This window comes from Alligator sinensis, unplaced genomic scaffold (assembly GCF_000455745.1).
Source record: "Alligator sinensis unplaced genomic scaffold, ASM45574v1 scaffold1250_1, whole genome shotgun sequence".
Taxonomy (NCBI): domain Eukaryota; kingdom Metazoa; phylum Chordata; order Crocodylia; family Alligatoridae; genus Alligator; species Alligator sinensis.
The window spans coordinates 7,654-21,404 of NW_005843527.1; the positions used below are offsets into that span (position 1 = coordinate 7,654).

The following is a 13,751-nucleotide window of genomic DNA, read 5'->3' on the forward strand; positions in this document are numbered from 1 at the left end:
GGAGACTCTGGCTGCTGTTGCAGTTAGAGCGATGGGGGAAAAGAGTAAAAACATCCACCAGGTAACGCCCGGAGGGCCATAACTTAACCCCCTGTGGGACATATACTGACCACTGTCAACTGGACAGCTCTGTCCTAAACAAAAGACGCTTTGAATGCAAGTTCCCCACTTCCTTTGGTTCATCTACACTTTGAAGACTCCTTTCATAAAACCTCCAAGAATTCATAGACTCCTCTTTAGGATCTTGATCAGATTTAAATTTTTTTTTAAAAGAGTCATGTTTTCAAAAGTTGCAATATTCATCTGCTATTCTAGGGATGTGAATACAAAGATGATGTAGCCCACTTTCTAGTTTGTTATTTGGTGCAGTCTGCAAGCTCAAGCCCTGTTACAACAAGATGAAATACAGTGCAAAATGCCTTTCCTGTATCTCGTTTTTATTTTAAGGGGGAGATGCTGGGAACATTTGTGTTTATAGGAGTTTGTTAGCTTACTTACATGCTGCATGCTGTGGGAGAGTATTTTAAGTTGCATGCTGTGCAGGGCAGGGGCCACCTTATTTGTGTTTGCACAATGTTCACCTCAAATCCTGATTAGACTTTGAGTATGACCATAATGTACTGGTATACTACTGCTTAAGATGCTGATATGAAATAAGCAAATCATAACTTCAGTTCAACAGCACTGGAATGAAGAATTCCACCACACCAGCACCTGGACCTTTTGTCTTGCTTGTAGCTCATTTTCAGTTTTTAAAATAAAATGTACAAGAAGTACAGCTTTGACAGCCCACATTTATGTAATGACAAAAAGATTCCTTACTAAATTAACATTTTTTAACAGAAACTTCAGACATTTGAGACTTGAGACTCAGTTGGCTTCCTTCCAAAGAAGTGGTTTCACCTACGATCTCCATTAACTTGCCAAAACCTATGGATTCTTATCTAGCCAAATCCTGTAATTTAAGATGCAAGATACCAGGATGGATCATTTACAGCTAGAACACAGGTAAGCAGGCTTTATTCAGACGGCAATCTATAATTGTCAGGACTTACTATTCAAATAAAACGGCATCCACATTTAAGGCACCCCCAACAGAAACAGAAATATCAAGCATTTAGCTAAAAACAATGGGATTCTATGGACTTGCACAGGCTACCTTTTGGTTTCAGAGTCCAAACTCTTCTATTTACAATACTGTGGTCTTGCCACAAGGTAATAGCAACTGGCAAAGATGCCACTTTTCCCTGCTCTGCTTGCTTTAAAATATGAGTATTGTCAGCAGAGGAAAGTTTCAGTCACAGATTCATAGAAGTAGATAAATGGCATACAGACTCATATTATGCAGATTTTCCCCTTATATTTATTTGATCTAAAAAAAGTTACATAGGACAAATAAGGTTCTTAAAATACCTTGAGTGAAAGGTCAAGGTAAATATGCACCTTTACAGACTAACATATATACACACATATACATGCGTGCATGTATTAGTCTATGAAGGTGCACATCTACCCTAGCCTTTCACTTCAAACGTGTCAGACTTCAAGGTATTTTAAGAACATAGTTTGTCCTGTATCTCTCTCTCTCTCTCTCTCTCTCTCTCTCTCTCTATATATATATATGTGGTCTATATCTACCTTGTCTTCTAACTGACTTCAGACTAATACAGTTAACTACCTCTCTACCTTTGGAATGGGCACCCAATATATTTTCATTGACACGTGTTTAAGCTTACACATCATTGATATATTTTGACAAACTGAACCTATGTACTAAACACAATATAAATATCTAGGGTGTGCACATGGGTGGGAAAAAGGGGTGGAAAAGATGGTTCTGAACTAATTTTGACATCATTTTTTAAAGCTTTTCAGATGGCAGGAGAGAAGTTACCACAAATTTGAGCATTTCTCACAGATTTCTACTTGTCCTAATTTTGAATTCAAAGGTCTGCATTTCCTTGCAAGCCAACAGTAATACTTAGGGCAAAAAATGCAACACACCTAGTGTGACAGCCTAAAAGCATAGTAGAAGCATTCACAGACTAATAGGATCCATGCATTTCTTGAGATCTCAGTATCGCTAATACAAAACAAAAACAAACAAACAAAAAAACATGCCTCCCCCTCCTACTCATAGTTTCATAGTTCATAGTTGTTAGGGTCGGAAGGGCCCTAAGCAGATCATCAAGTCCGACTCCCTGCCATGGCAGGAAAAAGTACTGGGGTCAAATGACCCTGGCAAGGGATCCATCCAGCCTCCTCTTAAAGCCCTCCAGGGTAGGAGCCAGCACCACTTCTCTTGGAAGTTGGTTCCAGATCCTAGCCGCCCTGACAGTGAAGTAGCTCCTCCTGATATCTAGCTTGAATCTACCCTCTGCCAGCTTGTGACCGTTATTGCTTGTCACTCCCAGTAGTGCTCAGGGGAACATGGACTCCCCCAATGCCTGCTGGTCCACCCAACCAGTTTGTAAACAGCCTGTAGATTCCCCCTCAGCCTTCTCTTGCGAAGGCTGAACAGGTTCAGGTCCCTTAGCCTCTCCTCGTAGGGCCTGCCCTACTGACTCCTGGCCATGTGTGTGGCCTTCCTCTGAACCCTCTCCATGCTGTCCACATTCCTCCTGAAATGCGGTGCCCAGAACTGGACGCAGTACTCCAACTGCAGCCTGACCAGTGTCGCATAGAGGGGGAGGATCACCTCCTTGGCCCTGCTTGAGACGCATCTGTGGATGCATGACAAGGTGCAGTTGGCCTTCCTGACCGCGTCCCCACACTGTTGGCTCATGTTCATTTTGGCATCAATAATGACTCCAAGATCCTTTTCTGCCTCTCCCCAAAACCCCACGAAGATGTTAAGGAAAAGGACCTGAAGCTGTAGTAAAACATTTTGCAATGTGGTACCTTCTGAATTCATAAAAGAGACAAATCCTTTAAAATGCCCTGCTTTTAAAAGCTGAAGGCCAAATCCTGTAAACCTTTATCACTTAGATCCAAGTCATCCAGCTGAACCTGCAAGCTTACACTTATGACATCTGACTTCAATGGAACAAGTATGGAACAGCTTGCAAGATACTATAGAAACAAATCAGACATATTAACATAGGGTTAGCACTTCACACATTTCACCATACCTTTTTCATTTCATTTTCTAGATTTTCCTCCTCTTGCCCCTCAGACAGCCGCCTTCTCAACTCTGCTACTTCTCTTTCCATGTTTTCCCGATATTGGTTCCATTGAGTTCGCTCTTGCTCCAGTCTGTGATGAAACTGGAGCTCATAGTCACGAACGGTTTCTATAAAACAATGTTTCCACCAGTGATTTGCAATACAAGTTATAAACAATCTCCAACTATGTCTTCCACTTGACCTTTTCTATTTTTACCCTTAAAGGTACTCATTACCATCAGTTTCGGAAAAAGTATAAGAGCTATCTAGAGCATCCTGTTGGCAAACTTCTGTGGGGGTAGTAAATGATCAGTAAATATCAAGCCAGAAGAAAACATTTAAATAAAAAATAAATAAATAAAAAAAAACTTAACTGTAACCTGTGTTGCTTAAAAAGCAACACCTAAAACCAATTTGTTGTTCAGCTACAGTACCAAAAGAAATCTTAGCCTTGTATCCAGACTGGAAAAAGCTTAGTCCATTTTTTTGCCTCCCACCTTGGGGTCTGTATTATACACACTAGCTTCTTTGCCAATGGTTGCTTTAGAGGGAACTCCCTTTAAAGAATGATCCTTAATTAGCAAAGGGGTATCGTTATGGAGCAATGGAAAGTACTCAGAGTAAGTACACTGGTTTTCAAAGTATTACTACCTCAAGAGAAACAGGAAAGTCAGCATATACATGCATCATTTTAATTTAAACAGATATATTAATGTCTATGTGACATATTTAGAGTATTAGATTATACTTCCAGAAATGGAAGATATGGAATCACAAAACTACTGAGTCTTTGCAGATGATTGTAGATTGTGCTGGTGTGAAATTTAAAACCACTATCATTATTCAAGCTGATTTACAGATATCATGCTGTCAACCTGAAATGTAATATAAGTTAAATATAATACTGGTAATATAATGTAATATAAGTTAATATAACACTGCTAGTAATACAGTCAGGTTAATTAAAACAATGGCTTTTATGTCTTAAAGGTCTATGTGTTCCTTCTTGTAGGTATTTTGGCTCAAGAATACCTCAGTAATTGTGCTGTGCACCAGAATGTCACCTATTGTACAGGTTGTTGCAGCAAAAGAATAAGATTCTGTGGCAGAGTGACATATTTAGTTACAAGGCAGGGAAGAATCCATGTGTTGGCACTGAAGGGACAATTAAGGGCTTGGAAACAAAGCCAAATCTGCACACAGAAGCAGAGAATCGTACTGTCAGCTATAAACTGCTTTCACGTCAGCCAGATCTCACAGAACTTGTTTTTCTTTGTGAAAAACTGAAGACCACAAGCTCGGTCCTTAAAGAATACATAGTACATGCTAGAGACTTCCTAGCAGAGTGTTCCAGTTACTCTGCACCTCAGTATAGCCTCAAGACAGACCAGGGTGATTCTGACCATCTTGGAATTGATTAGCTAAAACTGAAGTTGTCACTCTAGTTCATAACTGCCCCAAAGCAAGATCTGTATATCTGCCTACATTCTGTACAACACCAAGTACAAAGCACAGCTATCTTGTAGCATCTTGTTCACTAACTTTCTTTCACCTTACCTTTCATAACAGCTTGTAGTGAAGCCACTTCTTCTTGCCATTGTCTCTTTACTTCATCAATAGCTTCCTGCTTTGTATTTTCTGATACTGTAGCTACAGCTTTGATGTTCTCCATTTCAGCCTGGGCTTCCATTAGCTGTGTCCGCAGTTGTCCTAAATCATCTTGTGCTGCTTGTAGTACTGCATTTTGCCTTTTTAGGTCCTCTGAAAAGAAGCATGATTTCCATTTATTTTGGTTAACAAATTCAGTTTGAAATGCAGTATTATCTGCTACTAAAGCACCAGTTTCTGTTGTAAAGGGAGGAAAATGTGATTGATGTTAAAACATTTATCCATGGTGTCTAACAAAAAGACTGAAGTAACATTCTTGATTTATTTGGGGAGATTTCTTCCGCTTCTTGGATCATTTTTCAACTTATTGCTCATTCATGCAATATAAACACTGAAGGTACTACAAAGCAGATGCTGTAAATATCACCCGTCAATCAATATTCCCAATTAAACCCAAATGTATCTACTCTGTGTCACTTAATGAATATGCTGGTAGCAACCATGACCTATAAATTCAAGGATAGGAGCATGAGTCAAGAAAATGGAGTTGCTTACCTAATTTTGCTACTAACTTGCTGCCTGGCCTTAATTTAGCCACTTAACCTCTGTGGTTCAAGCTTATACATTTGTAAAGAGTGGGATGCTACTTTATTGCCTCATTAGAGGCATAACAACACTGCAAGATCCTAGTATTATGGGCATACAGAAATGCTAAGTGTTATTTATTACCTGCCCTCCACGCAAGCTAAAGCCAAAATTTACCTTCTGCCACAACTGTGCTGAGAACCACCTAAACCGGGGCCTGTTTTGGCTGCAGAGCTGTTTAATGAGTTTTGGAGAGGCGTGGAGTGCTGCAAGGGTATCCCTACTCCATGACAGGTGCCCCGCCCCCTAGTTGCCATCCCACCCCCAAACGCTTGATCTTTGCCACTAGGAGTCTCTCCTTGTCCAGGAAGTACTCCTTTAGGGGTGGGGGTTTGCTTGTATAGTGTGTGTGTGTGTGTGTGTGTGTGTGTGTGTGTGTGTGTGTGTGTGTAGATAGGGGAGGATGTGGTTAGGGATGTGTGGGTATGCAATGTGTGTGTGTGGTTGAGGTGTGGGGTGTGTGGGACTGCATGGTGAGAGTGGGGTGTATATGTGGATGCGTGTGAGGTCTGGTTGGAGTGTGAAGTGTGTGGGACTGTTGGACGTGTGTGGGCTTGATGAGGGGGTGGGATGTGTGAGGGGGTGTAGGTGCATATATGGGGAGGTATAGGTGTGTGTGGGGTGTGGGTATGCATGTGTGAGGTGGGGGTCAGAGTGTGGGTGTATGTGTGTGGGATGTGTATGGTGGGGTGTGTGGGACGGTGTTGGGTGTGTGTGTGGGTATAGAGGGGGGTGGGTGCATGTGTGGGCTGTGGGTGGATTGGGCGTGCTCATGTGGGGGGCTTCTCCCATGTCTGCTCTTTGAGATGTGGCTGAGCCCAGCCCCTCTGCATGCAAGGAGAGGGAGAAGGGGACGGGCGCTGCCTGCCTGGTTCACAGTGTGCTGCAAAGGGCAGGAAAGCAGCTGCCGCTGGCTGGCAGCAATAGATGCCCCTGCAAGAGAGGAGGTGGGGCAGGGAGCCACACTTGGCATCACCAGCTCTCTTAGTCTCATTCCCACACCTGCCCGGTGGGGCTGCAGCTGAGCCTGTGCTGGCTCTTGCTCCTGTTGCTTTTCTCTCTCACACGCCTGCCCAGCAGGGCTGCACCAAGTGCACGGTGCTCCTGCTGCTGTTCCCTACCTCCTGTCTATCCCTGCCTGCCCATCAGGGCTTTGTGAGCAGCTGAGCTTCTTCAAGCACCCCCCCTGCCCTCCACCCACACACACTCCCCCGCCCAGCATGAGCAGGACCAGAGTGAGCTGCAGGCGGAGCCCACCCTGCTCCCCTCAACATTACAGCTTCTCCTCCCTATCTGCTGCCCGGAGCACTGCAGCAGGGACAGAAAGAGGAGTTGCTGGAGGCTGGGGGAGCCCAGCAGTTTCCCTGGGCAGTGGCATCAACAGAAGCCCTGCTCAGAAGCTTGGCCTGCTGGCAGTGGAGGTTGGGAGCACAGCATGCTCTGCCCCAGGCAGGACTCATCCACAGGCAGAGCACAGCAGGGGCAGCCACAGATGGGGTGGATACAATTAACTGGTGGGTGCCTGCCTATGGGCTGAATCCAATCAGCTGGTGGCCAGATTTGGTCCACGGGCTGTATTTTGCCCACCCCTGACCTAAACCAAGAGCTATGGCAAGGTATCAATTACACCATTTATCTAAACGAAAGATTTACTCTCAAGAAGAATTAAGCAGCATCAACTGTTTCACTGTTGATCATTTTAGCAGAAACCTCCAGCTAGTGTATGTATCCTATAATGCCCGACAGCCTTTCCTTTTCTGCCACAGTGCCGAAAATGTTCAAGCTATCCACCTGCTCAAACTGACATCTGAATAGTCCGATATAGGTTTTTGTCCTGTTAACTTTTCAGTATGTTGCAGCTGCTGGGTTGCTATAAATGTAAGCAAAATAAACAAGGGATCAGCATACTTATCTTAGTTCATTATTAACCTCTATATTTAATCTACAGGAAGGAGGTGCAAAACTTGTTCTGCTACGAAGTGCCACAGAATCCAAAAACTTTACAAAAACTAAGACACGTTCTGTATACAGAGTCCAAGGCCCTTGGCTGTTACACTCTATAGGAAAAAAAGGACAGAAAAGTAGCTATTTACAACTTTAATTTCAATACCTAGTTTTAGGTTTACGCATCTATTATCATTTTTTATTGTTTTGCTATTTCCATGTTTTTCAACCCTGCTTTTCTCTTTAGGGCTAATTAATCTTTATTTCATTAAAAAAAAAAATCTAGAAGACTAATAATTCCTGAACGTTCATGTTTCATGAAATTGCATCATAGAGCTAGTTAAACTACACAAAGATGTGTTAAAATTTTTTCCAGTATGCTTAATTTAAATGTATATAATTTCATATTCCTTAAAAAAGACATTTAAAAGCATACTGCAATAATGTCAAACTAATAAGGCATACACTATGCAGCGTTCAGTCTAACTTTCTAATGAATACTACAACCTTAAAAAGGAAAGGTCTGCAACATATTAAATGCATTTTTGCAGCCAGTGTAGAAAGGAACATAGCCTACGGAATATCATTCTGCCAAGTCATGGTCTACACTATGTGGGTGCGTCTACATGTGCAATTAAATGTGAAGCAATAAACTCTGGAGCCGTTTAAGCTGGAGTAAACTACTCTTGGGCACAGAGTCTACACATACGTCTGACACAGCAGCAATTTGAGCAGGCCCAGGTTGGCAGGTAGCACGGGGGTCAGCCTCAGGTTCCTAGCGGCAGTGTCAGGCAGTGGAAGGGCTGGCTAGGGCATGAGGGTGCTGAAAGCATGGAGCTGTGTGGCTAGGTGGCAGGTAGGAGCCCCCAACTGGCCCCCAACTGGCTGGGCTGACAGGGCGGAACTTACGCCTGCAGTGTCTACACGTGCATTTAAATCATAGTAAATTACCCCAGCGGAAGACAGTACTGTCCCCAACTATCTTACTGCTGTGTTAATTAGTTTACTGCAGCCTAATACTGCTGCACACGTAAGTGATGATGCTTTACTTGGCAGCTAATTAGTCTACTCAACAGTTTAAGCGCATGTGTAGAGGCAGCCTGTTTGCAGTAAAATTTTTAACACCAGCCAGCTATATGCTGCACCTCTCCATGGTGACAGCAAAATCATGTAAATGAGAATGCAACACGTCCAAACAACCAAATCTTCTCTGACACTGAGCTTTAATTTTCGTTTTTCTCCCACTCCAGAGCTACAACACAGCTACAAACTTAACACAATGATTCAATTAGCGAAATGGAAACTAACAAGCAGCCAAACCTGGTAAGAAGTATAGTCTTGAGGTCACAGCATCGGACAGGGAGCTAAGAGATGCATTCTATTTCTGGCTCTAGTACACACTTCTCTCATTGGCTTAATTTCCTCATTTATAAAATGGCAATAAAAATACCCAACACTTGTAAAATGCCTCTAACACAGACAGTTAAATCCTATAAGAAAGCTGTAAGATCTGTTGTCATTTGTATTCTGACAGTGTCCAAATGACCCAATCTAGGTCAAGACTCATTAACCTAAAGTCTAGACATATGTAGAAATGAACATGCTATACAAGGATCCTCAAGACAAATGCTTTGAAATAGCAAAGTTATCTATCCAGATTAGGTTTTTCTTTGCCCCCCACTCCTTCCCCTTCCTGGTATTTATGCAGGCACAGAAACCATTCATTTCTAGTTGTTTTAGTTTGGGAAAGGGTGAAGATGTTGTTGAGCCTTCTCCAGCAGTGTCCAATATTTACATTGTCATTTCTCTCGATCCAACTCCTAAAAAAACTGCAGAATTAGCCACCCTTGAAAGTCTTATCTGCATACTTCTGATCTTATAAGCATGTAAAAAGCTGCACTTCTGCAGCAGCATTTTCTGGCTTCATTTGCCTATTTTAAGGACAGGAAGACTGTTTAAATTAAAAAATAAAATCAATTTTGCTCTTAAAATAGAAACCAAATGCCTTTCTCCAGTCTTCAGTTATGAGCTAGTTGAGTCCTAATTGTTTTTAAAGAGCATTATTATATAAAATTGCCCTTAGCCATCAAATTTAAACTACTAAGTTTAGCTGCTTACATTTCACTTCAGATTGAGCATTCATTCAAAATGTAAAACACTACTGAATACCACGTAATAACATGATACCAAGCTACTGATTACCAGGCATCCGGGTTTTACATTCGCCATGGAAAAATCGCAGTAAAAAACACCTTTTCTGATTTTAAGGAGAAAAGCACAGGAAATAAGTTTGCACGCGTACATATGCACATGGCCGACAGGCAGCCTGGAAAGCAGCTCCTGCAGACAAGTCATGGTGGGGGGAAACACGACTGAGGCCCCCATAGTGAAGGTGGAAGGTAGCTGGGCAGGATTGGGGCTGGGGCTATTGCCCACCCGGGATGGTGCGTGGGGCTTGGGGCCCAGGGCTGGAAAGCACGGATGCAGGACTTGTGTGGGGAGTGGGACGGAGCCATGGGCGGCTTATCTGGGGGGGCAGGCTGGCTCCCCACCATTGCGAGCACTTCTGGGAGGGCTATGCTCCCCATGTGCCTAGGGAGTTGTGGGCGGGGAATGAGGGGCACCAGCAGGGGTGGGGGGGGTTGTGGTTGGGAAGTAAAAGGCAATGGCATGGGCAGGGCACCAGCATATCAGGGCTGCTCAGCACCACAACGCAGGTCATAAATTATTGGGTATTATCTCCTTTCTCCTAGCTGCTGCTTTTACCGTGATTAAGACTGTAAGCAGCAACGCAGTGGTGATGTGTAGGGGGTGCATGGGGGTATACGTGTGCCCCCTGAGAGCACTGGTGCACCCTGACAGGCCGCACTCCCCACTTCGGCGATGGGAGGGGGGGCAGGCAAGAGCACTGCTGCCTTCCCTGAGAGCACCAGCCGGGGAGTGGGAAGTGCCGCTGCAGTCGCTTCCTGGTTGGCGCGGCCAGCTGCGGGGGGACATGCCTCCCCACCCCGGTCGCTGGCTGATCACTGGAGGGGCACGTGCCCCCCCGACTAAGGTGGCACCAGTCGCCCATGCAGCAAAGAAAAGCCTAGATCAGCAATTCTCAACCAGGATATCAGGTCACTTGCCTGGAGAATCCCCCATCCCCAGTGCAAAAGGGCAAGCACTGTAGTCTATAAATTGGGTACCAAATTGGGTGCCACTTAATTCACAAAAGTTATGGAGGTATGCCTTGAGTGACCTGGATGTTTGTAAAAATGCTTGGATACATTGCTGTAACAGATACAGCAATGCTTGGAAACAGTTGTGTAACAGATACACAACTGTTTCCACTAATACTTATTGCTGCATTAAAAGGAGGAGCAGTGTTGAAGACCTAACCTGTTAGCAGAAATTTAAGATTAATCAAATATTTTCCTAACATTAAGCTACCATAGGAAGAATTGCTGTAGTTATCACTAGGACACAGTTGTCTGGCAGATACTATCACAACATCATCCATGTGATAAAAAAAATGAAAAAAAATGGAGGATCACTATTATCTTATTTCATGCAATGAATAGGACAGTTTGGAATGTTATGTGCATTTCAACTGCTTTGACAGCCATCAAGATTTCTACAGAAAGAATTGTTTGAAGATTAAGTTACGTATGATTCTCAATAGGTTTACCAACAAGAATGGTTAATAAGGTCTGAAATGCTAATTAGGTTAACAGACAGTGGTTAGGATTCTCTCCTTTCCCTTCTGCTCACTTTCTTATTTATACCTGCCACTAAAACACTGGCAGGAAAATGCATTCTCTCTCGGCTAATAAGAACCATCAGACCCATATCACTAATCTGGCTGAACAGCCAACAATATCATCGTCAATATAAAAAGTGTGTTCCTTTAAAACCTTATTTCCCTATCTCCAGATAAAAGAGAAAAGAAGGTTGGTTATTAGAGACTTAAAGTTCAATTAATAAATCTTTAAAATAATTCGGAGAACTCAGAACTTACCTTCTTTAGCCAAGTATAACTCTTTAAATTTTGCCCTCTTTTGATTAAATTCTTGCTCAAGTTGCTGCTTTGTGCGCAGAAATTCAGCATTGACTTTTTCCAATTCTGCTACCCGTTGCAGAAGAGCAACTAAAACCAAAAAAAAACAAACAAACCAAGAGATAAGGTACATCACTTACAGTTAAGGGTCCCATGCTACAACTATATAAAACGTGAACCCAAATCCTTATTTTCCCTCATTAGTTCAGGTGTGTTCCAATGACAAGTCAGGATGACTGGTTGAGGTTTCTTTACAAAAACAAACTTTATATTGAATTCCACTTGGAGAAAAGGGAACAAGTAAAAGAACTGTTAACTGTTATACTACCAAGTGTTTCATTCTACTAAGTGAGGATTTTTTTGTGCATAGACAGAATAAAAATGCAAGCCACACATACCTCTCCGCAAGCAAAACAGTACTGGCTAGGGTACTGGAAACTTTCATACCTTCATACTTTATATCCTTCTTTAAGAATTTAAGTACAGAACAGACACAAAGCATAAAAGCCTGGGAGGGGAGAAGGGGAGGAACACAATCCAGAAATGCTAGAATACGTCACATGCTAGAAGTCCATCAAACAAACAAAAAAGTTGATTTAAGAGTACACCCCCAATTCTGCAAAACCATTTTATGAATATGTTACAATATGTAAAATACATTACAATTTTATCATGTAAAAAAAGCTAAGAGACTGCTTTACAGTAACAGGTTTTGTTTTTGTTTTTTAGGGGTTTTTTTTGAAGAAGCTAGGTAGATGAATACTTTACCATGTGTATTAAACCTGCCTAAATACAAACATTTTTTGACACTTATTTTTGGTGTGAAGTAATTAATAACTTATGCAAAAAATATGCACTAACTTCTGCAATATCGTGTATTTTTGGGAATCTAAGAGATGCAATTATGACAGAATGCTACCATGCAGTCTCACTTACCTAAGCATTAGGTTACCCAAACCAAGTGAGGATATGCACAAAAGGATTGTTTAGAAACAAAACTATATTTTGCAGTTTGCTGTTATAAAGTAATAGTTAAAATTAATTACTGGAAAAGAGTCTCTCACCTATGCCTCTTAATTCCTCTCTTCTCTATAGCATATTTAGGGTACTTTTGTGTAAAGAATTGAGAAACTGAATTTTGTGCACATACACCTTCATGCAGGCAGAAAGGCATTACAGGGAATGTTTCTAGTAGGGGTGTGCAAAGCGGGCCCTATTCGATTCGGATTTGGTTCCAATCGGAGACAGTGATTCAATTAATTGATTCAGATCACTGTCCCCGATTCGATGCCAATTTGGAGAATCAGTGATTCGGACGCAGATGCAGCTTTAAATGTTTTTTCTACATACCTCGAGGTACCAGTGCAGCTTGTGAACGCTGCTGTGACACTCGGGTAGATGGAGCATCCCACAGGAGCGTGTGTGGGGTGGGGGGGCACACGTTCAGCAGCGAACCTGGAAGTGGACCGGAAGTATTTCTGGTCCACTTCTGGGTCTACCTGAGAGCATGCTGAGGGGGCCTCCCCGTGCCCCTCCCCCCGTCCGTCCCCCCCACCCAGCTTGGCAATTGCATGCGAGGGGACCCCAGGTGCCCCCCCAGACCCAGGAGGCACCACTCGCTGAGCCAGGGGGGCACAGGGGGGGGTCCTCTGTGCACTCCCTGGCAGACTCGTAAGTGCTTCTGGTCTACTTCCGGGGTATGCTGACAACACAGTGGGGAGCCCCCTGTGCTCCTGTAGGACACTCCATGTGTCCCAGCATCACAGCATTCACGAGCCGCCTGGTACCTAGAGGTATATAGAAAAAAACACTTAAAGCTGTGTCTATGTCTGAATTGCCAAATCATTCTGAATCTCTCCGAACTGATTTGGAGCGTTACAATTCAGTTCAGAGAGATTAAAGGATCCTCTGATTCAATTCGGATTTGGAGATTCAGCCACTGAATCGAGCCAAATCAAATCAGGGACTGAAGCTTCGCACAGCCCTAGTTTCTAGCATTCTCACATGAACATAGTGGAAGCGTCTATACGTGCCCCCAACTGTGCATTTGTTACTGCGCAGTCCTTTAGTACTTGCTTTAGCAAGTACTAAAGGACTACGCAGTAACTGCCATTACTGCACCAGACTGCAGCAAGACCCGGATAGGTTGCAGGGGTGGGCTAACAAAAACAGGATGCGTTTCAATACTGACAAGTGCAGGGTGCTGCACTTGGGCAGTAGAAACCAGCAGCACACTTATAAGATGGGAAACTCCCTTCTTGAGAGCACGGAGGCAGAAAGGGATCTTGTAGTCATTACTGACCCCAAGATGAACACGGGCCGACAATGCGAGGTCACGGTCGGCGGGGCTA

At 43.2% G+C, this 13,751-nt stretch overlaps 1 protein-coding gene across 2 annotated transcripts in view; it reads right to left on the reverse strand.

Moving 5' to 3' along the window:
• Positions 1 to 3,107: 3,107 nt before the first annotated feature.
• The window catches only part of LOC102387661 (rab GTPase-binding effector protein 1-like), a 42,529-nt gene continuing 31,885 nt past the window's right edge, over positions 3,108 to 13,751 (reverse strand). For both annotated transcript variants that reach the window (XM_014527448.2, XM_025195472.1), the window contains 3 exons: positions 11,362 to 11,490; positions 4,722 to 4,925; positions 3,108 to 3,292 (listed from right to left, as the gene is read on the reverse strand). In XM_014527448.2, coding sequence (XP_014382934.2) covers positions 3,123 to 3,292; positions 4,722 to 4,925; positions 11,362 to 11,490 — 503 coding nt within the window. In that variant the 3' untranslated portion in view covers positions 3,108 to 3,122. The remainder of the gene's footprint in view (positions 3,293 to 4,721; positions 4,926 to 11,361; positions 11,491 to 13,751) is intronic.